Source organism: Geotrypetes seraphini, chromosome 12 (assembly GCF_902459505.1).
Source record: "Geotrypetes seraphini chromosome 12, aGeoSer1.1, whole genome shotgun sequence".
In the NCBI taxonomy this organism is placed as follows: Eukaryota; Metazoa; Chordata; class Amphibia; order Gymnophiona; family Dermophiidae; genus Geotrypetes; species Geotrypetes seraphini.
This window is the reverse complement of record NC_047095.1, coordinates 7,835,368-7,863,177: the sequence shown is the minus strand read 5'-3', so window position 1 is coordinate 7,863,177 and position 27,810 is coordinate 7,835,368. Positions and strand designations below refer to the sequence as shown.

General features: G+C 45.5%; 1 protein-coding gene across 1 annotated transcript in view; it reads left to right on the top strand.

The window, feature by feature from the left end:
• The first annotated feature begins 4,129 nt into the window (after positions 1–4,129).
• Positions 4,130–27,810, top strand: part of FAM102B (family with sequence similarity 102 member B) — a 233,574-nt gene continuing 209,893 nt past the window's right edge. The window contains exon 1 of the mRNA XM_033916064.1: positions 4,130–4,622. Coding sequence (XP_033771955.1) covers positions 4,474–4,622 — 149 coding nt within the window. The 5' untranslated portion in view covers positions 4,130–4,473. The remainder of the gene's footprint in view (positions 4,623–27,810) is intronic.

Here is a 27,810-nt window from a genome sequence, read left to right as displayed (position 1 = left end):
TTTTCCAGGTAGGTTCCGTTTTTGAGAGAGTAATTTGCCCAGTTAAATAGGTCCCTCTTAAATTCTGGTTTTGCATCTTGCATGATCTTAGACGGACATTCATCTAATAGACAATTTGATTTGGAGTATTTGTTGAAGAGTGCAAGGAAGTTATTCCAATCTGGGGGCTCGAAGTGGTTCCAGCTCATATCGCCTTTGGATTCACTACTCTGCGTTTTGAGGTTGAATTCAAGATTGGGTGGAGGAGGGGATATTGAGGCTCTGAGGTCGGTGATTTTTTTCCTAAAGTGGTTGGCTAGGGTGGAGACCTCTGGGATTTGATCGTGATGGTTCTGTAGTATCTGTGTGGTGTCTGTTATTTTGCTTACTAGTTTGAATAGTTATCTACTGTTTGTATTGGTTGTTCCTATTTTCTGTGCATAACAGTTATAACGCTTTTCTTTGATCCGATTCTTGTAATTTTTCATTTTTTGATTCCATTTAATTTTATCTTCCACTTTGTCTTTTTTGCCATACTCTTTCCAGTTTTCTGAGATCTTGTTTGAGGGCTAATAATTTGGCGTCATACCATTCTTTTGATGCCCTTGTGTTCTTTTTGTATGATTGAACAGGAGCTATTTGATTTAGTGTGTCTTTTGTGAATTTGTCCCATCTAGTGGGGAAGTCTTGCTCTTCCTCTATTTTGGGGTGTAGTTCATAATGGGTCCAGAATTCTGTTGGATTGGTGATGTTTCTGCAGGTGGCTGTTTTTTTTCAAACTGGTTTTGTTTATATGTTTTGCTGTTGAGTGTTTCTTTTGCCAACATAATTCAAAATTGAAAGTATAGTGATCTGACCATATGTTCTTAACCCATTTTCCTGCATGGTATTGTATTTTTTTTGCGTCGGGGTCTTTGTGGGAAAAAGTGACGATGTCCAGTTGGTGTCCCTTTTCATGTGTTTCCTCTTTGTCAGGAATTTCAAAGCCCAGGGTATTTAGGAACAAGTCGATTTCTGTCACTTCCGGTTTTTCCTTTTTCGCTAGGTGAACATTTAAGTCTCCCAGAAGTAAGTTGTATGGGCCTTTTATGGTATTGGATGAAAGGTATTCAAAGAATTCTTCTTTTGCACTTGACCATTTATTGGGGGGGATGTAGAATAGTGTGGCAATTAGAGATTCTTCCATTTCGGGGTAGGTGATCTTGCAGGTGATGATTTCCAGATCTTCAGTGATTTTTGAGTCCATTCTGGTGAAGTCAAAGTAGCATTTAAGGATTATCGCTAGGCCCCCTCCTCTTTTCCAGCTTCTAGTTATTGGGACGATTTTATAGCCCTGCGGTAACATTTCCTTCATAATGACATCTGTGTCTGAGATCATCCATGTTTCGGTTAGGAATATGATGTCCGGGTTTTTGTGTTCGATCCAGTTATGTATGATGTGTGCCTTATTTCTCACCGACCGGGCGTTGAGATAGTATCCTTTGAAATTCCTGTATTGTTTGGGGGTGGGGGTTTCAATATGTTTCAGTTGTTTTAAGTTTTTTTGTTTTTGGTCTTGTTTCTGTGTTGTTTGGATGCTTTATATTTAGGGTTTACTGCGGGTATTTGAAAAGGACCGAGTTCTGAGCAGTTAAAAAGGGTTTTAGGAGAGGGAGTTTGTTTTGTCTGTTTGAGTGGCCTTTGCCAGGAGATGTGGATTGGGATTTGTTCAGGGGGTCTTTCGTCGTTACACTGGCATCTATAGTAAGTTAGGTAGGTGATGCATAATACTATCTGTGTGGTATTTGATGCCCTCATTTTGGCTATGGGTGAAACAGATATGGCCTTGGTGATAGTAGAGACGCAGTACAAATATGAATATGAAGCTGATTATAAAACTTTACAATAATAATGATGATAAAACTTCACAATATTCATGCAACTTCACGGTATTCATGCAGTGACAAGCAGGATCACAATATCGTGTATGTTCGTGTAGTCTTGCGCTCTCATCTAGTCAGGCAGTGCAGTTATAGACTTCACAGTATTTAGGCAATTATTAAACTTCACAATATTCAGGCAAAAATCATGCAGGTTCGCAGTAGCACAGAGGTTCGTGTAGTCATGCAGTTAAACCTAGCCAAGCAGTGTCATGTATGGTCATGTTAAGTCAGTATAAATTATTGAGGTTAATAGTTATTTGGTTATACTTATCGCTAGGAGACTTTTGAGGCTGTTGGGAGTCCTGCTGAGACTGGTTACTGTGGTGGCTGGTTACTGTGGTGGAGATTCACTAGTCACCCTGTGCTGCGTTGGGGCGCTTCCCGTGTCGGCGCTTCACGAAGGCGCTCACTAAGGCGCATGCGCCTTTGTTGTGCGCCTTCGTCGGCACGCCATATGGCTGCACACCGTTGGGGAGTCCTTTTTCAAGGCTCCCGAAGACTGTTTTCGGTCCAGGGGAGGGGCGGAGCAAGGGCTCCCACGCTCCTCTCCTGGGTGCTGGGCAGCTGAAAAAGGCTGCACTTCGTTGAAGACTGGTTTCGGTCCGGGGGAGGGGCGGAGCAAGGGCTCCCACGCTCCTCTCCTGGGTGCTGGGCAGCTGAAAAAGGCTGCACTTCGTTGGGGAGTCCTTTTTCAATGCTCCCGAAGACTGGTTTCGGTCCGGGGGAGGGGCGGAGCAAGGGCTCCCAAGCTCCTCTCCTGGATGCTGGGCAGCTGAAAAAGGCTGCACTTCGTTGGGGAGTCCTTTTTCAATGCTCCCGAAGACTGGTTTCGGTCCGGGGGAGGGGCGGAGCAAGGGCTCCCACGCTCCTCTCCTGGGTGCTGGGCAGCTGAAAAAAAAGTAAATAAGCGATTCATCAAGTCAAGTCAAGTGATTCATCAAGTAAATAAGCGATTCATCAAGTCAAAATAAAACTTGAACTTGAAACTTGGTTATAAACTGGGCAAATTCAATATTGCTTACTGGAGAAAGGTAGCAAAATCAGGTAATGAAGATTATCAGCTGTATGGTTAAAGTCACTTATCTGGAACCATCCACTCTTAGGATTCAGTTGCACTGCTACTTCACGGTAGTCGGCTTCAGTTTTTTTTTTTTGATGATCAAGGCCTGTTTTTTAAATCTTTTTTTTTAATGGGACACATATTTTGCATGTGTAATACACGCAAAATATCTGTGCCATGGAAAAAACACTGTGCTGTACTTATGTTCATGCCTATAATCCATCTCTTATGTGTATTGTATAAGATGTCAACCATATTACCATATACTCATGTACTAGATTTCTACCTGTACAATTAGTCATACCTATGTTTATGTTGTTGTATAACTTTTATTATTATTTGCCACTATAAAATAATAAAAATATTGAACAAAAACAAATAAACAAACAAGCAGGCTGACCTGTCAAAAAACTGGCAGGCCTGTCGGTAACACAGTTACCAAGGTAAACCAAGAAAAGAACTTCCTTATTGTATAATCATCCTACCCAGAATGACAGTTACCGACAGGTCTACAGCAGTTGGGTTGTAGGATAGTAAAACCCGATGCAAAATGGCCAAGCAAATGTTAGTGAAGCAATCGCTTGACTATTTTGCATGGGGTTTTACTCATTTGCATGGGTTGGATCGGATTGGATTGCAAAATACACAGTGGGCCGTTTAGTGAAAACAGGTTTAGCGACAATCACTGACTTTAGTGAATCGGGGCCTATGCTCCTAGATAGTGAAGTCCAGCAGTCCATAATATTCTATCAAATCTCTACAAGAGTCTGTGCATGATCTTGTTTCACATAGGTGCTGCATCAGGAGAAATAACCGTGAAGTAGCAGTGCTAATGAATCCTACAAAAAACAAACTGTGGACAAAACAATGTTTTTTGTTGGATTGCTTCTTTTTCTGTGGAACATGCTTTTGCTTCTTACAGTGCATGGTGGGTCACAACTTGAATGTCAAAACTTGAAATTCACTGAGCTCCATAGACCTTCAGTGATACAATAAATCAGTAAAAAATGAAACAAAAAACGATGGAAACAAGCTGCTAGAGTAGGTAGCACATTCTGCCACCCCCTACCTTATAGCATTACTGAAGCTGTCCTTGGAATAACACCTGTTGACAGGAAATTGTGGTGTGATTGAGGCGCCTTTTTCCTCTGTGCCCGCCAGGGGCGCTACTTAGGCCGCCCTTTCCTTCAGTACCCGCCGGGGACGCTGCCCGCTCCTTCTCGTTATTGAGGCCCCCTTTTCCCTCTGTGTCCGCCGGGGGCGCTGCCTCGCAGGCACTGGGGCGGTCTCGAGGCTGGGAGCGGCGGCGGCGGCGGCTGCGCGTTGGTGGAAGGGCCGGGCCTGTGTGCGGGGGACGCTGGCAGAAGGCTGGATTTCTGCTCAGTGTGGAAAAGCAGCTGCGGCGGGAGGTTGGGTGATGTTGAGGCTGCTCGGGCGCTGTAGCCGGGGCGGCCTGCGCTGACTGGTCCCGTGCCTGCGCGCGCTCGCCCTCTCTCCCGGAGCCCCCGGTTCATGGCTTTCATGATGATGAAGAAAAAGAAGTTCAAGTTCCGCGTGGACTTCGAGCTGGACGAGCTCTCCTCCGTGCCCTTCGTGAACGGCATCCTCTTCTGCAAGATCCGCCTGCTGGACGGCGGCAGCTTCAACGTGGAGTCCTCCAGGTAGGAGCGGCTGCCAGGGGCCCGCGAGGGCGAAGTGGCGGCGTACGGCTTGTGCAGCTGGGGGAGGGGGGAGGTGCTGCTGCGCCCAGAGCCTCGCGCGCCGCTGCCCCTGCTAGCGGGGGAGGCATCTGGCCGCCGCTCTTTCTCCCTAGCGAAATCTCTTTTCATTTCGAATTTTGCAGTGTAAGTCGCTGGATCACCTGCAGGGACCTTGTTCCTATGTGTATTACAAGTTGAACGGTCGGTTACTATCAAAGAAAGGGAGTTGGGGGTAGATGGGATCAGACGCAGCTTTTAGCCTGTTTGCAGAGAAAGTCACCTTCTCCCCCCCCCCTCCTCCAACAACCCTGAAACATGCCTAAAATGATGCGTTTCCAAATGAAAAAAATGCAAAGGTTGGGTAGGATTCTTTAACATACAAAAGCACTTCTGGCTCAAGCAGGCTGCTTGCTGTACTTTTGACGAACATCTGTTATCTCATGGCGATAGGAGTGCCTAGTACAGTTTTAAAAGGCTCGAGTAGCTCAACGGCGACGAAGGAGCTGTAAAAATTGTTTGTATCGGTTAAGTCCAGGAAAATCAGGAGTTGGAAATGCCACCAGAGAAGGAGGCGGCCATGAATTCTGAAATGTATTTAGTACACAGCAGGTTTAAGAGACTTTTTTTGTTTGTTTACTGCCTGGGGATGCTTTCTTTGAGTATAGGCAAAAATTTGTTTTATGATCATACTGGCAGGAATTCATCCTGTATTCTTTCCAGTTCTACTGGTTATAATTAACAGAATGTCCTGTTGTGTTCAGAAGCCATATGAAGTATAGAGTGAACAAAAAAAAAATAACTTATTGATTGGAGTTCAGAACTTCAGTGCCTTGGCTCCCAGCCTGTAGAGGACACACAAGCTGGAGAGAATAGGATAGAATTCATCTGCATTATTCCCTGTTGTCTCATTTGGGAAATGGTGATGCTGCACACTCCAGGGAAACTTTCAAAGGAGGGTTTCTTTAAAAATGTAATTACCCATGGACGCAGGTTGAAAAGGTTTTACAAATAGACAACAAGTTCCTTTCTTTAAACAGAAAAAAAAGTTAAAATATTTGATTACTTTTTCCTAATTAAAATACAGCTGCTGTTTCTCAGCCCAAACTGACTATCTAACTGAGGCAATGGAGTGTGAAGCGATTTGCCCAATGTCACAGGGAATGTGAGTACCAGAATTAGTCTTAAACCCTGGGTTCCTGACTTGAACCCTGGCTTCCCTGGTTAATAGAAACATTTATGTTTCAAAAATATCCATTCATGTTTCTTCAGTATGGTTTGAAAATATGCACAGATTCCAGAGTTTAGTTGCTTGTTTGCAGTTTCTAATCATTCTGAGAAGTTTTTGAAATATTAGCTGTACAAATATTCCGCTATTCTGTTACACAGATCTGAAAATAATGGCTTTTAATTAAAAGGTCTAGTGAAACAAGCCTTGCAAGGTTATGAAGAATTTTCCTTGGTTTAAGCTCCCTTTCAGTGTGTCTTTGTCTAATCTACATGTTTTGAAAGCAGAGGGACTAACCAATTTCAAAGAATTATTACTGCTAGTTGACAGCCAAAGAATCTGCATTCAATGTCTGCCCCCATGAACAGAGAATCATAGATCTGGCTCTGTTACGAAACTTACTTGTTGCTGAATCATTGTGATTTCCAATTAATTGTCAAAGGCCATTGATGACCAAAGATGTTCTTCAGGGACATTGTTTCTTCTTCATGGTCTTAAGAAACCTATGGGATTGTGCATTTCATATGCGATAATATTCAGGCTTGTATAACTTTTTCTAATATCCTGGTTTACTGTGCTCATAATATGCTGTTACCTGTTGTCATTTAGAAAACCTGTACACATTAGAAGTGGCTGCTGGTTCTTGCTTCTTGCTTCTAAATAAGTATTTCACCAGCTCCTTATATGAATAGTAATGAGCAATAGCTGTTGCTCCACTGGCTCTTTTTCACAACCTAGGTATGCTGGCTGAAAGGGTAAAAACAACAAACAGTTATACCCATGAGAGTACCAGGCTGAGCGAGTTCACACAAATACAGTAAACATGCCCTGTTTTCAGCCTCCAAAAACCCCCCAAAACTAAACATGCCCTGTTTTCAGCCTCCAAACCCCCCCAAAACTCCAAAGAAAATGGTTTTAGTGTGAAATTTGAGCAGAAGGGTTGAACAAAGACTGAAGAGAGGCAGTTCTCCCTTTTAATTGCTGGGTAGAATGCTGTCTGACAAAAATAATAGTTTTTTTCTCACCATGCACTTCTATAGGAGCTAGCCATGGAAAAAAGCTTCAGAAACTCTCTCTTCCCCCCCCTCCCCCCTGCTGTTTGGCAAGCATGGAGAACACATTTCTTTATGTGCACTGTTACCTTGTAGTCTCTCTTAATTTTTGCACTATAAAATGGGCATCTTTGCATCCCCTTTCTCTGTGCTTCTGTCCTGGCTTTCATGTTGCACAGGTTAAGAAAGTGCATGTCTTTGCCTATGGCAACACAAAAAGCTGGGTTTGAATTTGATTCAAATCGCTTGCTAGCAAAACCTGAAAACATGTTTTAGTTTGTTGTTGAGGTATTGGCCTTAAAAAAAAAAAAATCCTCAGAAAATGTTTAAACAACATATGCATGAGTAGGACAGGTGAATTTATTCTTTAGAACAGTGTTCTTCAACCACCGGTCCATGCACCAGTGCCGGTCCACAGAAATTTCCTGCCGGTCCACAGGGCCAGCACGTGCATCAGGCCCAAAACAGCGTTCTTCAACCGCCGGTCCACGGTGCGATCGATGCGGCGTTATCTTCGAGCCAGCTCCCTCTTCCTAACTGATTCAGTGCACAAAGCCATGGGCAGTGGCTCCTATGGGCATCCTGCGCCTGAACCGGAAGCCTTCTCTCTGACGTTGGCAACTTCAGATGCGGCAAGGGACATGCAAGGTGCAATTAGTACTATTATGGGGGCAGGGTCTGGGGTGGACATTGGATAGAGATGGGCAGTGTCTGGCCCATGACTTAGCCCAGTGTTCTTCAACCGCCGGTCCATGGACCAATGCCGGTCCACAGAATAATTTTTTTTATTTCTGCCGTTCCATAGGTATAAAAAGGTTGAAAAACACTGCTTTAGAAGATCTGAGGTAGCCTGTTTTAATATTAGTATGCAAGATTTAGTCAATATTGCTGTAAATATACAGTATAACAGATTGATTTAAAACTAAACTACCAATTAGTAGCTGCTTGGACAGTCAGTAAAGTGGCCAGCATCTGTATATATAACCTGGCAAAATGCAAAACATGTGGGAGTGTCCTCCCCGGTTCATAGAATTGTTTTTGTTTGGTCTTTTGAAAGCTTCCCAACCCTTCAAAGATGGGTCTATAGTGCAGTGTTCCCTTTCCACCCTCCTAGTGATTTAGGTTCTTGTGTGGGATTTTTTTACAAGCACAAGTAACATGGTGGTTATCTTGCTCCATGTCTTAGGGAATGGGTTCGAAGCCATCTGTTTAAACCATGTAACTATATTCTAGGAATGGGCACCCCAAAAGTGTTTGTGTTCTCCCTCCTCCCAAATTGACAAATGTTGTTATGATTGCACACTATGCATATGTACAAATTTGGGCACACTGCTGAGATGTGTGTGCAAATTAATTTGGTAATGAGCTCTTAACTAGAAAATGATACGGTGACAAAATTTTCCCTTCCTCGCGGGAACTCATTTTCCCGTCCCTGCCTCTGGAACGAATTATGCTCGTAAACCAAGGTTCCACTTTAGTTGTAAAATACTGGGTACATGTGCTATCTGGCCACCAGGTTTAGCAGGTGAAAATCTGGTGCCCAAAGCTAGACACACCCACACACCTATTATAGAATAGCACTTAGAACCATTTTTGGGCACTATTTATAGAATCTCCCCTCCCATGCACTCTTGTCTTGAAGAAACGTTATTTGTGCATAGTAGATCCTCTTCCTGAGAAGGTGCATGTGTGCGATAGTTCATACATGTGCACCCCTTGGTAAAGAGCGTTTGCTGTGTGCAAATGGTTTACCTTTCTTAAGAAAAGTGTAAGCTGTGTGCAAATGGTGCATGTTTTACCTGCAAGTGATATTTGTTTTAAACCACTGCCCATCCTGAGCCCTGTTTCAAAGAGCTGAAGAAGCGGAACTGATTCAGCTGGCCTTTGTGAACCGAGATCAGGTGCTTAATCTTGTTAAAAGACAAGATTTTAGAAATTGGAGAGTGTATTCTGCGTCATTTCCTTCCTATAAACACATGCTGAAAAAATACCTTGGGAATCCTAATAACCTTCTTTAGGTGTTTTACATGTCGTGATTGTTTTTCGGTAAATAACAAAGGCTCCGCTACTTGCTCACTATCAGTTTTGCTAAGCTCAGAGGTTGATTCTAGAGGTTAAATTCCATCTTATTTCAGAATGTAGGGGAAAGGGCCTCTAGTAGCGAGATCTGTTTAGGAGCAGTTTGCTAGGGTTCATGTTACATCTGTTTCCTGCTGGCCTCTTTAATTAGGAAGTTCTGTAGGGTATTTGTACTTAGTCTTTATCCTGAAACCTGCTCCTTGTGAGGTCCGACTGAACCATCTCTCCACTAGTCTTTTCAGTACACTGTTGTGTCTCATTGTCCACTCCTCTTCAAAACCCTGGTCACAGGTCACTACAGTTCATCGGTCATGATCCTATGTACTCCTTTTTCCTACAGGTATGCGCACTCAGCAGCTCCTAGGTGCCTCAAAGGTATACAAAGTACATAGGTAAGAGCAAAACAACCCCCCAAATAAAAACAAACCCAAAACAAAACACTTTTGCCCTCAGAACACTCAAAGATTGTGTAACCATATATGTACATGTAAACTGAAGAGGTGTGTGTGTATATATGTGTGTATATCTATCTATCTATCTATATCTATCTATAATAATAATCCTCTTAAGCGTGCATGCGCACTTAAGAGGCTGTGGGTACCTGACAAGTGCTGTGTCCCTCCGTACCGAATTCCATTTTTGAATTCGAACACGGAGAGGCACAGCCGGCGACTCCCCCCTCCCGCCCTCACTTACCGCCAAAACCACCACCGCCAAAGCTTCCTCCTTTTGCCAGCTCACCCGCGTTTAAATTCACAGAAAAGCGCTGTGCCGCGCTACCGGTGGCCTCACTGTCTTCTGTCCACTGCGGCCCACCCTCTCTGACTACTTCCTGTTTCCGCTAGGGTGGGCCACAGTGGATAGAAGACACTGAAGATAGCAGTAATGCAGCGCAGCGCTTTTCTGTGAATTTAAACGCGGCGGCTGGGAAGGGGGCTACGGGAAATGCTGCTGCTGCACAGGGAAGGCCGGGAAATGTTGCTGCTACTGCACAGGGAAGGCCGGGAAATGCTGCTGCTGCACAGGGAAGTGGGTGTGTGTGTGGGGGAAATGCTGCTGCTGTACAGGGACGTGTGTGGGGGAGGAAATGCTGCTGCTTCACAGGGAAGTGTGTGTGTGGGGGAAATGCTGATTCTGCACAGGGAAAGGTGGGAAATGCTGCTGCTGCTGCACAGGGAAGTGTATGTGTGTGTGGGGGGGAAATGCTGCTGCTGCACAGGGAAGGGTGGGAAATGCTGCTGCTGCACTGGGAAGTCTGTGTGTGTGGGGGAAATGCTGCTGCTGCACAGGGAAGGGTGGGAAATGCTGCTGCTGCACAGGGAAGTGTGTGTGTGGGGGGGAAATGCTGCTTTTGCACAGGGAAGGCCGGGAAATGCTGCTGCTGCTGCACAGGGAAGTGGAGGGGATGGAGAGGGAAAGGGGGCATGGGAGGAATCTTGGTTTGCTTTGGGGGAGGGGAGACAAAAGGGGGCCATGGAGAGACGGAAAGACAGGCAGGCAGGGAGAGAGACAGAAAGAAAGAAAAACAGACAGGGTGCCAGAGAGAGAACCAGAAAGAAAGAGGGACAGACAGCAGGAGGGAGAAAGAAAGTAAGGAAGGGAGAGACACAGAAAGAAAGACAGACATATATTCTAGCACCTGTTAATGTAACGGGCTTAAACACTAGTATGTATGTGTGTATATAATGACATGGGGACAAATTTCTCACAATCCCTGTGGATCCATCTCCATCCCTGTTCTGTCCCTGCAAGCTCTGCACAATCCTCGGAACAATTTAAAACTATAAGTGTTTGAGGCTAAATAAATAAAATCTCCATATCTTTGTAGATTAAACCTCCACCTCAATCTGTACAGGGCCTCTTTTCATTGGCCCTCTGAAGGAACAATGCCTGTGAGATTGTCCTCGTATTCTTTCATATGACCTTTATTCATAGTTCTGCTCCTCCTAACAAACTTCAGTCTTGGAGCTTTTCATATTTTCACTGTATACTTGGCACAGGCTTGCTCTTTGTTTGTGTTTAAATCTTGCTTAAAAACCCCACTTTTTTTTTTAGATGTTGCTTTCAGATTCTCTCTCCTTGGAGATAAACTTGATTAAAATCCATAAAGCTATTGTCCTAAATAAGATGCTTCAAGAATTATGGCTTGCCTAGGAGTAGAGATTCTCTTCTGTGTGTCAGTCCGGTGCCACATGCAACTAGTAGGTGTGTGCAACCAAATTTTTAATTTCTTCTCTTTCATTTTACAGGAATTTTCTTTCTTTCTTTTGAAAGAGCACGCATTATTCACAACACATGGATAAAACTCCAGAATGTTGTCTCTTGCTGTCATTAAAGGCACACAATGACATGGGACATGGCGACGTCCCATGTCATCTCAAATGAATGTTTCCGTAATTCCTAGCATCTAGTAATGCTATAGACTCTAGTAAGAGTAGCAGTGCAAGTCTTCATTCAGCAGGGGTTGATTTGTCTACACTTCAAGTAAGAGAAGGTCCTTTAAAATAAATGGTCCACCGCAATCCTACTTTCCCCCCTCCCGAACAGTCAGTAACACCCTTTACCCGACTTGGCACCAGTGCTGGTGCCCGAAGATCCTCCCTCTTCTGGCGCGGCTGGGCGGTGCGTTGGAGATCCTCCTTCTTCTGGGCTGGGCTGGGCTGGGCTGGGCTGGACTGGCTTTGAGCATTTGCGCATGCTCAAAGCCTTCTGGTCTCGCTCTCTCCGAGATTGAGAGCAAGACCAGAAGGCTTTGAGCATGCGCAAATGCTCAAAGCCAGTCCAGCCCAGCCCAGCCCAGAAGAAGGAGGATCTCCAAAGCACCGCCCAGCCCGCGCCAGAAGAGGGAGGATCTTCGGGCACTGGTGCCAAGTCGGGTAAAGGGTGTCATTGACTGCACGGGGGGGGGGGTGAAGTAGGATCGCGGTGGAGGGGGGGGCAATGCAAGCGGGGGGGCGCTCGTACAGCGAGGCAAGCTCGGTTTGCGAATGTTTTGCTCGTCTTGCAAAACACTCGCAAACTGGTGCACTCGTAAACCGAGGTACCACTGTATACAGTTTGCCCAGTGTCTCTGATTCCTTTTTGGTTCTTTGATTTACCATACTTAATTCAACAACCAGGAAGCCTCTGATATGTTAAACATATCTCTTTAGGTATATGAGATCTTTTCAAACAGCCCTCTCCCAAATAAGTCTCAATTCCATTGTACCTCTGGCTTCGTCCACCTTTGCTGCAGGGTAATTCCAGACATTCACCACTTCTTCATTAAAAAGCTACTTCCTCATTTTTCCTCTTGAGCCCAACAATCAATAGAGAAACTTGATGGGCCATCTGGTTTGCCAGCTATTGTCTTATTGTGCTGAAGAATATCCAATCTGCCATTCACAAAAATTGGAGATTTACAGGACTTTGCTTCTGATCTTAGTCAGGTCTAATGTTCTTAGCTTCCGTGGCTGGCATCATGATTCTTGCGTTTATTCAGGTTTTGCCGCTTCTGCAGACCTCAAGCTGACCCTGGAGAAAGCCATAGCATAATGGCTGAAACATGGGTCAACAGCAACAATTAGGTGGTTGGTTTAAAAAAAAAATCTTCCTTTTTGGTTCTTTGATTTACCATACTTAATTCAACAACCAGGAAGCCTCTGATATGTTAAACAGACTGTATACTGATCCAATCAGCTATCAGCTACTGAGGTAGTTGGTCCTTATATGCCCCATGTGGAAGAATGGTTTAAAAAAAAAAATAAAAAAAAAAGTATATGTCGTGTTAAAGATTATATTTCCTATATTGTCGTTTTAGGATGCTCCCTTAATACTGTGGACATATGTGACGGTGGGTTTTGTTTTTCTTATCCATGTGGTTAATTTTTGTGATGTATTTGTTGCTTCTGTTGCTCATTATATTACTTCCAAAGTTTTTTTGTATTTTTATTTTTAAAAGTACCTAAATAAACTTAGGTATTGGCCAAAATACAGGGTAGAAACTTTCTTTAAAGTAGCTTTTTGTTGTTCTTGTTGGTGTGTGTGTGTCTTTGATTTTTCCTATTTAAAAAATTTGTTTGCACACTTTGACTTTTCTTTTTCCCTGCTGTCCTTTTTCTCTCCCTTCCTCAGTTTCTCCTAGCCTGATACCATCCTTCCACCCAGTTTCTCCTTCCTTCCTTCCCCCACCAATCACTAGCATACATATGGAATTGCCAATACTGTGATGGTTGTTGGTGTTCTGATATATTTACTATAAATAGTGCATTAATCAGCCTGAGACTTGGGAATCACATGCTGTCCTGTAGACCAGTGCTTCTCAGCTTATCCTGGAGGTAGACCTAGTTTGTCAAGTTTTCAGGATTTTCACAAGGAATGTGCATCAAATAGATTTGAATACAGTGGGTCTCCAGTACAGTATATGCAAATTTTATTTGATGTATTGTCACAGGGGTAATCCTGACTCATTAGGGTGCTCTTAGGAGTGGTTTGGGAAGCACTGCTGCGGGTATTAGTGTGGATCTTGCATAACTTTGTGCTCCTTTTACAAGTAGTTGATCTTAAATGTGATGGAAGGTTGCGGTTGGAGAAGTACTCGTATTCAGCGATGAAAGAAAAAATTTCCATTGCTTTCTAGAGAAAACACACTTTGCAATTGTTAAACATTTAGGGCTCCTTTTATGAAGCTGCGCTAGCGGTTTTAGCGCACTAGCTGAAAACCTACCGCCTGCTCAAAAGGAGGCGGTAGCGGCTAGCGTGCGCAGCAATTTAGCGAGTGCTATTCTGCGCATTAAGGCCCTAGTGTGGCTTTGTAAAAGGAACCCTTAGTATGACCTTTTGAAAATACATTCCAGGGGTGGAGAACAAGAGTTGCAATCCAGTCTGGTTTTCAGGGTTTCCCCAATGAATATGCATGAGATCTATTTGCATTCATTGCCTCCATTATGTGCAAATAGATCTCGTGCATATTCATTGGGGAAATCCTGAAAACCTGACTGGATTGCGGCCCTCTTTCCCCCACCCCTGCAATTAGTCCAACCTTTATTAGGAGACTCCTTTAGCAAACACTTTATGCTATATGTCTTATTTTGTTGCAAAACTTTATTCACAACTTTATCTTCTTTGCTAAATGCCATTTGCTAAAACAGATCTTAATGATCACTTCCTGGATGATGACATTTTTGAAAACAGGGATCATCTAGTTTTTACAGCATCTTCCATTAATAATAACTGCTGTAATAGCAATTTTTTTTTAACAATAGTACATTTGTTTTGGGGTTCTTTAGAAAAATGTTGAGGGTCCCATTTTTTTCCAGACACATTTGTCTTTTCCAAATCTGAGTTGAGGGTGATTTACATTTGGTAGAGGATGAAGTGACTTTTCCAAGGTCACAGTGTACGCCAATAGGAGAAGCAGGATTTGAACCCTGGTCTGCAACCTGCTTCTTCTCACTGGTCAGCCAGGATTGCATGACTTAAATTAAAAACCATCTGGATTAGAGTAAAACATACCTGTGAAACACATTGCGTTTTTTATAGTCTATTTTTCTTTATTTTGTCAAGTTAAACATTACATTATTGATAAACATCACTTTACATTGCATACAGATTTGTCAGAATAGTTGCTTTAACAGCTGTACTCTAATTAAGAACATAAGAATAGCCTTATTGGGTCAGACCAATGATCCATCAAGCCCAGTAGCCCATTCTCACAGTTGCCAATCCAGGTCCCTAATATCTGGCCAAAACCAAAGGAGTAGCAACATTCCATGCTACCAATCCAAGTCAAGCTGTGGCTTCCCCCATGTCTTTCTCAATAACAGACTATGGACTTTTCCTCCAGGAAATTGTCCAAACCGTTCTTAAAACCAGCTATGCAATCCACTCTTACCACAACTTAACTATTCTCTGAGTGAAAAAATAAATTTCCTCCTATTGGTTTTAAAAGTATTTCCCTGTAACTTCATGTCCCCTAGTCTTGTAATTTATGACAGAGTGAAAAATCAATCCACTTGTAACCATTTTACTCCACTCAGGATTTTGTGGACTTCAATCTCCTCAACCATCTCTTTTCCCAGCTGAAGAGCCCTAACCTTTTTAGTCTTTCCTCATACGAAAAGAGTTCCATCCCTTTAATCATCTTAGTCGCTCTTCTTTGAACTAGAGAATGACACGGTGGCTGTTACCCGCAGGTAGCCACAGGTAACCCACCAAAACAGGAAGAAAAGATAAGTGGTCATTGCTGGTACGGAGATAAGGCCATTCACTGCCCCATGGAGCGGTGAATGGCCTTGTCTTCGCAGTTAAGTGAAGGAACGCATGTGGTCCAACAGCCCCCTCCCTACTTCCAATCACCGCTGTCCAGGCATCTCCCTCCCTCTCTTCCCCTCACCTTTGCTGGTAAGTTTCATTTTTCTTGTCTCCGAGGCGCTGCCCAAGTCTTTAAACAAGTCGCATGCGACTGCTTAAAACCACCTCTGATGCAACTGGAAACAGGAAGTTGTGTCAGAGGAGAAATTTAGGGCAGCCTCGCGCTACTTGATCAAAGGCTTGAGCAGCTCGGAGACAAAAAAATAAAAATCATCAGCGGTGGTGAGAGGAAGTGAGGAGGGAGATGTCTGAACCGCAGTGATTGGGAGGGAGGGAGGGAGCTGCTGGACCGTGCAAAGGGCGCTTAAGGGAAGGGAAGTGAAGAGAGAGGAACAGATGCTGAAGGGAAATGGGTAGGAGAGAGGGGTAGGGGAGGAAGGAGCAGATGTTGAAGGGAAATGGCTAGGAGAGAGTGGGGAACAGATGCTGCATGGAAATGGGGAGGGGAGAGGAGCAGACGCTGCATGTTAGTGGGTAGGAGAGAGGGGAGAAGATGCATGTTGGTAAGAGAGAGAGGGGAGAAGACGCTGAAGGAAAGTAGGGAGGGGAGAAAGTGAAACAGATGCTGAAGGGACGTGGGGAGGAGAGAGAGGGGAGCACATACTGGATGGAAGGAGGGGATAAATAATAAAGGGCACATGCTGGATTGGGGAGACAGATACCAGATCTGAGGGGAGGAAAGGAGGAGAGAGATTCTAAAAACCATCTTGGGGAGGGAAGGGAAGAAGACAGAGATGTCAGACTATGGGGGGAGCGGAGGGAAGAAGATGGATGCCAGACCAATGGTGTGGGGAGGGTGGGGGTGAAGGGAGAGATGGAAGGGAGAGGCACAGTAATAGAGCAGACACCATATGGAAGGGGCAAAGAGGGGGCAGACAGTGTATGGAAGGAAGAGAATGACGAGAAGATGAGGAAAGCAGAAACCAGACAACAAAGGTAGAAAAAAAATTCTATTTTGGTTTGGTTTTTTTTTTTCTTTATGATAAAGTAATATATTAGTTATGTTGATAAACATTTATAAACAAAGCCCTGCCAGCTGAAGATCTCTTCCTCTAGTACGGCAGCCAGAACTTTGATTTATAAAATGACAATTGTACAGAATATTGGGTTTTTAAAAATACTTTAATAAAATAAGTTCAGTATAAAACTATTTGAGGCTTGTGTAGATGGTTTGTAGGGATGAGGACCGAGCTCGCGGGGACGGGACAGGAATGAGTTGGAGACGGGGAAAAAATTTTTTCCCGTGTTATTCTCTACTTTGAACTTTTCTAGTGCCGTTATATCTTTCTTGAGATAAAGGGACCAGAATTGAATGCAATAGATGAGGTTGCACCATAGAGCAATACAGGGGCATTATAACATTCTTAGTCTTGTTAATCATCCCCTTTTTAATAATTCCTAGCATCCTGTTTGCTTTTTGGCTGCTGCCGCTGCACATTAGGCAGAAGGTTTCATCATATTGTCCATGAGGACACCCAGATCCTTTTCTTGGGCACTAACCCCCAAGGTGGACCTAGCATCCGGTAACTTGTGATTCGGGTTATTCTTCCCAGTGTGCATCACTTTGCATTTGTCCACATTAAACTTCATCTGCCACTTAGGAATCCCAGTCTTCCAATTTCCTATGGGCTGCCTGCAATTTTTCACAAGCTGCATGCGTTTTAACAACTTTGAACAGTATAGTGTCGCCTGCAAATCTAATCACCTCACTCGTTGTTCCAATTTCCAGATCATTTATAAATAAGTTAAATTGCACCGGTCCCAATACAGATCCCTGTGGCATTCCATTGTTTACTCTCCTCCATTGAGAAAAATGACCATTTAACCCTACCCTCTGTTTTCTATCTGCTAACCAATTCCTAATCCACAACTGAATTTTGCCACCTATCCCATAACTTGAATTTTCTCAGGAACCTCTCATAAGGAACTTTGTCAAAAGCTTTCAGAAAATCTAGATATACTACATCAATCGCCTCACCTTTATCCACATGTTTATTCATACCTTCAAAGAAGTCAAGGCAATTGGTGAGGCAAGATCTCCCTTGGCTGAACCCGTGCTGACTTTGTCTCATTAAATCATATTTGTCTACGTGTTCCACAATTTTATTTTTTATAATTGTTTCCACCATTTTGCCTTGTACTGAAGTCCCACTTATTCATATACATGGCAGGGGGGACCCCATAGCATAATAGTGCCTTATAAATTCAAGAGTTGCTACCCCTTTCTGAGTGAGCAGTTCTTCTAAACCCTGTCCCATGGGGGGTCCTTACACTGTAGGTCTGACGATGCTCGTTTGCAGACATAGGCATAGACCTGACTGTATTGGAACTGGCCATCAATATGAGGTCATAATTCCTCCTGAGCTCTGATAAAGGGAGAATCCCACCCTCTAAGAATTGCGCCAATGATGTCAACCCTCCCTTCATCCATAGCTTATATATTGCATTGGCCCACCTGGGGTAAAACCTTCTGCTATCATCAAGGGGGTTTGCTTAAAGTAAGTGAAACACATTGCTTAAATAATATCATCATTGTATGCCACAAAATCTTTAGCCTAGTGGGAATCTTTTTCTTGGCTGTTAACATGCTTATGTATTCATGTGCACTTTAAACATTTATCAGACTGTTCTCTGAATATTGATACTTCTGACTTAGAATAAAGATACAACCACACCTCTGGAAAGTTGCAGTGAATCCAAATACAAGATACTTAGTTATGGTTTGTGATCTTATTCTCTGCTTGTGAAATTTGGATTTTTGGTTTCAGAAGTTCCTGCAGCTTTGAGTCTTGTTGGAGAATGAAATGGTGACAAATTTTGTCCCTGTGGATAATGGCAGGAAACCATTCCCATGTCATTCTTTAAAGAAAGAGAGAAGAATCAGAGTATGGATGAGTACAGCCACTGACCTCAAGCCTTGATTTGAAGAATGCTGGTGTAGAAGGACTGAGGTTGAGATAACACTAAAGAGTGGCACGGGATTGTTTTCCCACGGTTGTCTGCAGGGACAGTGACAAATTCTATCACCTTGTCATTCTTTGTGCTTCCCCAGTTTTTTCCCCAATATACCCTGTTTTAATACTTAAAAGTTCACAGGACCCCAGAGGGTAATGAAAATGAAATAAAAGACCTCCAGTTTCTTTCTTATCGAGACAAGATCTTACTGGGTCAAAAATAGTGAAACGCATAGGGATGTGTAAATACAGCTGCAAGGTAGTCCACTTCTCATATGTATCCATGTGCCTCTCTCCCCACTTATACAAAGCATGGAGATAGGAGTAATGGCAAACAGAAGCAGTCAGCGCTGGCTCTCTGTGTCATTGTGCACTTGGCAACTCCAGTATTCTGTATAGGCTTCCAGTCTAACACAGGAAGAGGGAATAGGGCATGTGAATGCTGACTAGTTCATATGCCCCTTGTGGACTACAAATGTGCCGCATGGAGCAGCCCTATTTGTGGCCCCATTTAGAGTACTGATCCTTAGTTTAATGACCACTGTTTTTAAACCAAGATTCCTTAGCAAAGCAGCAGATGAATCCAGAGACAAGTGGGATATAGCTCACATCGACCAGCAGGTGGAGATAGAGAAACTGATTTCCAGTTGGCCTTATAGCCTGGTGTTCCTCCTGTTGAATCAGTTTTGCTCTATCTCCCAGCAGGGGTGGAGCTATTTCACTAGCTCCTGGATTCTGACGGTGCCTGGTGGATTGGTGATCATTTAGTCTCCTCTGTTGGGCCTTTGGCTCTTCAGTTGGATCGGGGTGCCTGGCTGAGTGGTGCCGGCTTTGGGAGCTACACCTGGGCCCTCCCAGGTCCCTTCTCCACCCTCCCCTCTGAGTGATTGAGGGATTTTCCTGCTCTCAGCGTTGGTTTCTTCATTCCAGTCTAAAAAAAAAAACCAACCAAACAAAAAAAAAAACGCTTCTGCCTGTGCTGAGCTGTGCCCTTTTGAGGTAGCTTTCGGTTTAATTACCAGCTTTATCCTTACTGAAGGGGGGCGGGCTGAGAGTGTGGTGAGTACTTGGCTTTCTTTCTTCATTTGTTTTTTGCCGCCTCGAGTGCCGGTCCGGTTGGGGGGGGCGGCGTGGTGATGGCAGAAGATTCTCGTCAGCGGTGTTCACGCTGTGGGAAGCGTCGAACACCGGCGGGATTGTGCTCAGCTGGGTGCTTAGAGGCACCAGCTGAGGATCCTTTCTTGCAGGCTTGCGAGGGGGCCATTTCCCACGTTCGTGAAGCGCGCTCGGCTCGGCCTCGCGGTGAGGTGCTTCCACGGCTGAGGGGGGGTCGGCGGGGGACGGGGAGTCGGAAGTGCTAGAGGGAGCGGGGGCTCTGCTCTCCGGCGCCGAACAGGGGGTTTCTGCAGCGGTTGGCCTGGGCTCGTTCACACCGGAGTTCATTATGTTAATGCATAAGGCTTTCATGCTTCAGTGCAGTCAGCCTGCTCCTCCGGTCTCTGTGAACTTGCCGGTTCTTACTGTGCCCTCTTCCTCTGCTGTTCCCCTGAAAGTGGATGCTGGGGAGACGGCGAAGGGAGATAGTTCTCCAGTTAAATCACCGGTACTTAAAAAGCGCAGGCTCGCGTCCGCGGACGAGCCTATGGTTGTTTCCCCTTTTTCCCTTCCGGAGTCTTTGGAGGAAGGTGAGGTAGAGGAGTGGGAAGCGGAGGATCCCCCGTATAGGGAAGTGGATGACCCTTCCGCGCTCCGTCTTTTCCATCGGGAAGAACTTTCCTCCTTAATTTCGAAAGCTTTACTGGGTTTGAACATCTCTCAGGTAGATTCGAAAGTGTCGGGTAACCCTCTTATGGCAGGTACCCGTAGGCCGCCTAAGGCTTTTCCGGTGCATGAAGCCATACAGGAGCTGATCTCGGCTCAATGGGATACGCCGGAGGCCGGGTTACGGGTAGCAAAGGCCATGCGGCTTTTGTATCCGGTGGACCCATACGAACTTGAGAAATTTAAATTGCCTAAGGTGGATGCACTGGTAGCCGCGGTTACCAAACGGACGACCTTGCCGGTAGAAGGGGGGATTACGTTAAAGGATGCCCAGGATAGGAAAGTTGAATCTTCTCTGAAGTTATCTTTTGAGGTAGCTGCAGTGACTTTGCAGGCCGCAATTTGCAGCTCTTATGCGGCAAGAGCCTGTCTGCAGTGGTCTCAAGTGATGGCGGATAATTTGATGGAGTCCGGGGGTTCTGTCCCTTCGGAACTGGCTGATTTGGAATCGGGTTTGGCTTATTTAGCAGATTCCTTATATGATATTATTCGCGCTTCGTCTAAACAGATGTCGCTTTCAGTTGTCTCTCGCAGGTCTTTATGGTTTCGCCATTGGGCGGCAGATGCGGCTTCTAAGCTTCGACTGGTGAAACTCCCTTTTAAAGGGGGTTTATTGTTTGGAGAAGATTTAGATAGATTGGTAAAGGATTTTAGAGATACCAAAACTCAGCGGTTACCGGAAGATAGGCCTAGGCCCCCTTTGAAGTCCTCGTCATCTAGACCTCGTTTCAGAGAAGTGAGGAGATACAGGTCCGGGAAACCATTCTTCGGTTCCGCGTATGGTTCTTTCTCTTCTTCTAGACCTAGGGGTCGACAGAGAAGTTCCTTTCGTACGACAAAACCCGCTTCAGGTCAGCCAGCTCGTACCCCGGCAAGTCGCGCTCCACAATGACGGGGTCTTGGCCCCCTCTGCTTTTCCATTAGGGGGACGCCTGTCGGCGTTTTGGGCGGAGTGGGCCAAGATCACGTCAGATCGTTGGGTGTTGGACATTATTCAAGAAGGGTACAAGTTAGAATTCACCTCTCCCGTCGCCGATTCTTTCTTGGTATCCCCGTGCAAGGGGGCGGCCAAGGGAGACTCGGTCCGCTTAACTCTTCAGATTCTCCTGGATCTAGGGGCGGTGGTACCAGTACCGCCGGAAGAGGTGGGCCGCGGCATATATTCCCTTTACTTTATTGTACCAAAAAAGGGGGGTTTCTTCAGGCCGGTGTTGGATCTAAAAGGAGTCAACAATTTTCTCAGTGTTCGCCATTTCAGGATGGAGACGGTTCGCTCGGTGATTGCGGCCGTACGGCCGGGAGAGTTCCTCACGTCCCTCGATCTCAAGGAGGCGTACCTCCATATTCCGATCTGGCCTCCACATCAGAAGTTTCTGAGGTTTGCGATCCTTGGCCAGCATTATCAATTTCGGGCTATGCCCTTTGGCCTGGCGACGGCTCCCCGCACCTTTTCAAAAAGTTATGGTGGTGGTGGCGGCCTTTTTGCGCAAGGAAGGGATTCGGGTACACCCGTACTTAGACGACTGGTTGATCCGCGCGTCGTCCAGGCAGGAGAGTGTGGCGGTAACTCAACAGGTAATCTCGCTCCTTCAGTCGCTGGGGTGGATCGTCAACTTTCCCAAGAGTTCTCTGTCCCCTTCTCAGTCTTTGGTGCACCTGGGGGTCAGGTTCGACACTGGTCTGGGAATGGTGTATCTACCCCGGGAACGGGGAGAGAAATTACAGTCTCAAATTCGGGGTCTTCTCGGGTCACACAATCCTCGGGTTTGGGATTATGTTCAGGTTCTGGGCTTGATGGTGGTGACTCTGGAAGTGGTTCCCTGGGCTCGGTTCCATATGAGGCCCCTGCAGAAGTCGCTTCTTTCTCGGTGGTCCCCGGCATCTCTGGACTACTGTCGCCGGCTCCGATGGAGTCCTCGGGTGGCTCGCGGCATGCACTGGTGGCTGAACGAGGTCCATCTTTTCAGGGGCATGCCGCTAGCGATGCCGGATTGGGTCGTGATTACGACAGATGCCAGTCTTCGAGGATGGGGGGCTCAGTGCCGGCAAGCTTCCGTGCAGGGAGTGTGGTCCTCGGTAGAGACCCAGTGTTCAATCAATTTGTTGGAACTGAGGACTATAAGGCTTGCGCTACGGGAGTTTCGGTCCATGATTCAGGACCATCCGACCAGGATCTTTTCGGACAGTGTCACAGCGGTGTCATATATCAATCGTCAAGGGGGGACTCGGAGTCCTCAATTGGCCGAAGAGGCGATGCTGCTGTTTCAGTGGGCGGAAGTGCATGTTCCGCTTCTTTCAGCAGCACACATTGCGGGTCACGAAAACATTCAAGCGGACTTCCTCAGCAGGAATCGTCTCGATCCCGGCGAATGGGAGCTGTCTCCGAGGGCGTTCGAGCTGCTGGTCCTTCGGTGGGGGCTTCCAGACATGGATCTCATGGCCTCATCCCGCAATACAAAGCGGCCTCGGTTCTTCAGCAGACGGAAAGAGAGGGGCTCAGAGGGGGTGGACGCATTAGCTCTCCCGTGGCCTCCGAATTCCCTTCTGTATGTATTTCCCCCTTGGCCGATGATCGGTCGAGTGTTACAACGCATCGCTCTCTTTCAGGGCAGGATGATCCTGGTGGCTCCGGATTGGCCGCGTTGGTCTTGGTACGCGGATCTAATGCAACTCTCGACGGGCGATAGGTTGAAGTTCCAGGTGACTCCGGACTTGCTGACTCAGGGTCCAATCGCCATGGACAATCCGGCCCACTTTGGTCTTACGGCCTGGCTATTGAACGGTCGCGGTTGAGAAAGAGGGGCTATTCGGATCAGGTAATTGCCACTCTTCTTCAAGCGAAGAAGATTTCTACTTCTACCTCTTATGCTAGAGTTTGGAAAGTTTTTGAGACTTGGTGCGGGAAGCAGAGTATTGCGCCCTTCCAGGCGTCTCTGTCGGCTATTCTGTCTTTTCTACAGGAGGGCGTATCTAAAGGGTTAGCCTATAACTCGATTAAGGTTCAGGTGGCGGCCATTGCTTGTTATAGGGGCCGGGTGTCTCGCTCGTCAATAGCATCTCACCCGGACGTGGTGCGATTCCTTAAGGGGGTTCACCATATCCGTCCGCCGGTAAAGCGCACCTGTCCAGCATGGAATTTGAAGCTGGTCCTTAATAGGTTGCAGGCGGCTCCGTTTGAGCCTCTGTCTGCGGCGACTCTGAAGGATGTCACGTTAAAAACAGTATTTTTGGTAGCTATGGCGTCTGCAAGACGGGTGTCGGAGCTGCAAGCGCTGTCTTGCAGGGATCCTTTTTTGCGCATTTCGGATGCTGGTGTGTCGGTGCGGACGGTGCCGTCCTTTCTTCCTAAAGTGGTTTCTTTGTTTCATGTAAACCAGAGTTTATTCCTCCCGGCCTTTCGGAAGGAGGATTGGGGGGCGCGTTTCGCGTTGTTACGCCGTATGATTCTTCATTATTTAGGAGTGACTAACGACTTTCGCCGGTCGGATCATCTCTTCGTGGTATTTGCAGGTGCAAACAAGGGTATGGCTGCGTCTAAAGCTTCGATCGCTCGTTGGGTAAAAGAGGCTATTGCGTCGGCTTATCTGTTGGCAGGGAAGGTCGTGCCGGAACAACTTCGTGCTCATTCAACTCGTGCATTGGCAACGTCTTGGGCGGAGTCAGGTGGTATGTATTTGGAGGAAATTTGCCGAGCGGCCACTTGGTCTTCGGGGAACACCTTTTCAAAGCATTATCGTCTGGACGTGGCAGCCTGTGCGGAGGCAAATTTTGGCACTTCGGTTATTGCAGAGGCGACTTTGGCTTCCCACCCAGTTTGAGTTTGCTTTGCTACATCCCACTTGTCTCTGGATTCATCTGCTGCTTTGCTAAGGAATGTAAAATTATGTCCTACCTGTTAATTTTCTTTCCTTTAGAAGCAGCAGATGAATCCAGAGCCCCACCCAGATGGTCTCTCTCTCTCTCTCTCTCTCTCTCTCTTGATCTATTGGGTTCTTAGTTCGGTTGGGATATTGTTGGTGATTATTATTATTTTTTCTTACATTTCGGATTAGAAGGTTTTTCACTGGAATGAAGTTTTTCCTTTGGTTTGAATGCTCATGCTCCTTTCTTGGGATGCTGGGGCAATATGCATAACTGATTCAACAGGAGGAACACCAGGCTATAAGGCCAACTGGAAATCAGTTTCTCTATCTCCACCTGCTGGTCGATGTGAGCTATATCCCACTTGTCTCTGAATTCATCTGCTGCTTCTAAAGGAAAGAAAATTAACAGGTAGGACATAATTTTACAATCAGCCTGTTCATAGCACTGACTGTGCTGTCACCAAGATGCAGACATTCCTGCTGGTATGGCAGTATCTAACTTTGGCCCTCTGGGAGATCATAAGTGTAGCCATGCAGACAAAATTAATGTTCATATACTCAATTGAAATTATATTCTGCTCAGCAACTAACCTTATGTCCATATTTCAGTGTTTGCAAAGCTGGGCGGATGGGGCGGGTAATTATATAACAGATATTGTTACACAAAAAATGGCTTCAGATGCAGTAGTCTGTGTAGATCTTATGCAATAACTTTAAGGAGTAGGCTAATGGTTAGTGCAGTGGCCTGAGAACCTGGGAAACTGGGTTCAATTCCCACTGCAGCTCCTTGTGATTCTGGGCAAGTCACCTACCTCTCCATTGCCTAGGTACAAAATACGTACCTCTATATAATATGTAAACTGCTTTGATTATAAACACAGAAAGGCAATATATCTGCTGTATATAGTCAAATATAAACCATGATGATTTTTGGGCTAAAAAAAATGACCTAAAAACGGGGCTCTTGGTTTATATTTGGGTCAGCGCTGACCTGCCCTCCTCCTGAACCTGTTGCAGGCCTCTGCCGGACCTGCCATGAGACCTAGTGGCCCAGCGGTGATCTGGGATGGGAGGGATCCTTTCCCTTCCCCGGTGTACCTTTTAAATCCCTGGTGGTCCAGCAGTGGGTTGGGACAGCAGGGATTCCTCCCACCCCTGTCCCAGCCAATTCTAAGAATTTTTACCTCCCTCCCGCCTACCTTTAGAATTCCTTGTTGTCCAGCGGTGAACTGCAGCAGAAGCGACATTCCTTTGCTCCTGCCTGTGCAGAGCCTCTAGCTGATTGGCTGTCACAAGTCCTCGCGGGACCCGGTGGAGGCCTGCAAGGCATCGGGAGGGAGGTGGACAGGGTACAGAACCTGGGAGGGAGGGGGATTGGGTGCAGAGACTGGCAGGGGAGGCAGTGAGTAAAGGGGCTGGATGCAGAGCCTTGTAGAGCAGGGAGGGAGGGGGAACAGGGCAAGGTAAGGCACTGCATTTAAATATTAACCCCCCCACCCCCAGTTTATATTCGAGTCAACATTTTTTCTCCCTTTTTAAAAAAAAAAAAATAATAAAAAAAAAGTTACCCTGGTTTATATTCAGGTCGGTTTATATTCGAGTATACAGTATGCGGTAATTAGATCGCCTTTGTGGAAGATTTTTGGGTTGATTTGTTCTGGAACTTTAGAGTTTGGTCATCGTAGGATAATGAATATGTTTGAACTCTATTCCTTGGGATATAGTCATTGCATTACTAGAACAGATGCTTGCTGAAGCCTTTTTGCTAGGAACTCTTGACTCTCCCCAAATACTCTTATGAAGAGTATCTTTAAGTTCTAACTGATGCAGGAGAAACTAAGGCCTGATAAATGGTATGCGAGGCCTATAATCTTGAAGAGGTAAAGCATGAAAGCTGGTGGTACTGTAGATAGATCTACCTGGTTCAAACTCTCTTATAAGAAGGATGCTATTATAATACATTCTATATTTTTTGGACACTAACATGATGAAATCTTGCTTGGTCAAAAATAGTGAATCGGGTAACAATATATCAGTTTTATCCATGTGTATTATTAGCTTAATTTAGCTTGGAACAGAAGTAGTCAACCCAGTTCTTGGGACACACCCAGCCATTCAGGTTTTCAGGATACCTGCGGTGAATATACACGAGAAAAACTTGTATGCAGATCTGTGCTGTGCATATTCATGGTGGATATCTTGAAAACCAGGCTGGCTTGATGTGTCATGAGGACAGTTGAGAACTCCTGGTCTAGAAAAATAAACATAATTATAATAACTGTGTGTAAATATTAAATGATGATCACTAATAGGATGTGCAGAAACCAATCAGAGCAAAGTGTCAATGTTGCATCAAATGGAAGAAAAATGTTATATTTTACGTACCCTAGATTTAGAGAAGGAAAACAAGAAAAAAACCATTCTGAACCAAATTCTCCCTGCCATGCTCTGCATCCTGTCCATCCCCCCCTCCCTCTGGTAGTCTAGTGGTAGGCCAGGGCAGGGCACAGAGCAGGCAGGCCTAGTGACAGGCAGGCAAGGCTAGTAGCCTAGTGACAGGCAGGCAGGCCTAGTGACAAGCAGGCAGGCCCCACACCCCCCCAGTACCTTAAATCATCCCCCCATATAACCATGTGCCCCACAAGTATCATAAATCATCCCCCCATGTACCTTAAATCCCCGACATGCCCCCAGTACCTTAAATCATCCCCCATATCCCTTAAATCATCTCCCATACCTCCCTGTGCCCCCCCAAGTACCTTAAAGCATCACCCATGCCCCCACTTGCCTCCAGTACCATAAATCATCCCCCACGTACCCCCCCAGTACCTTTTTTAATCATCCCCCTCTGTACCTTTAATCATCCCCCTTCGGTACCTTTGTTAATTCCTCCCATCTTTCCCAGCCAGTGGCGCACAGGCCAGAAGAGTAGAGATAGGAGCAAGTCCTCCATGCTCCTGCTTGGGCCTGCGCCGATCTCCGAATGGCTGCAGTCAGTTCTCGCGAGTCCTGCGAGAGCTGACTGCAGCCATTCGGAGATCGGCGCGGACCCAGGCAGGAGAGCGGAGGGCTTGCTTTTGATCTCTGCGCTTTCGGCTGGGAAATTCGCTAGACCATCAGATACGATGGCAGTGGGCAGGTGGGTTTAAAGTTGTAGCAGTGGTGGGGTTTTTTTTGTTTTTTAATTTGTTGCGGTGGGATTTAAAAACATGCGGCGGCGGGGGGAGAGGAGAGTGTTAAAAATATGCAGCAGCGAGCTTAAATTTGTATCTTCGCTTCATAAGACGCACTTACATACTCTCATTGCATGTATCTTGTTGTAAACCGCTTTGAACTTATGGTATAGCGGTACATAAGAAATAAAATTATTATTATTATTATATTTCCACCCCATTTTTGGGGGTGGTAAAAGTGTGTCTTATGGATCAAAAAATATGGTAGCTCCTCAGGAGAGAAAGCAAAGAAAGAGAAGTAAAAGACCATGCTTAGGGCTTGGTGAGAAGAGGCTGCACACTTCCTTTTTTTTAGTTGTGAGTGCTATTTTCGTTTTGGCATTCATGATTAAACAGAGTAAGACGTGTACACACGTTTTGTTGCTCTTTATGTTTGTTTTTGTTCTTCGGTGTTATGCTGCAAGTATTGGGATAAGATCCCTAACAGCTAACATCTAAGCTGTACCAGTAATGCAAAAGCACTTTGTTCTTACACCTGTTGGACTTCCTTACTGGACTGCTAAATGTAGAAAGCTGTTAATTTCAGAATACTAAGGGCCAAATGATCTAAAGTTGTCATTAAAATCCTGTG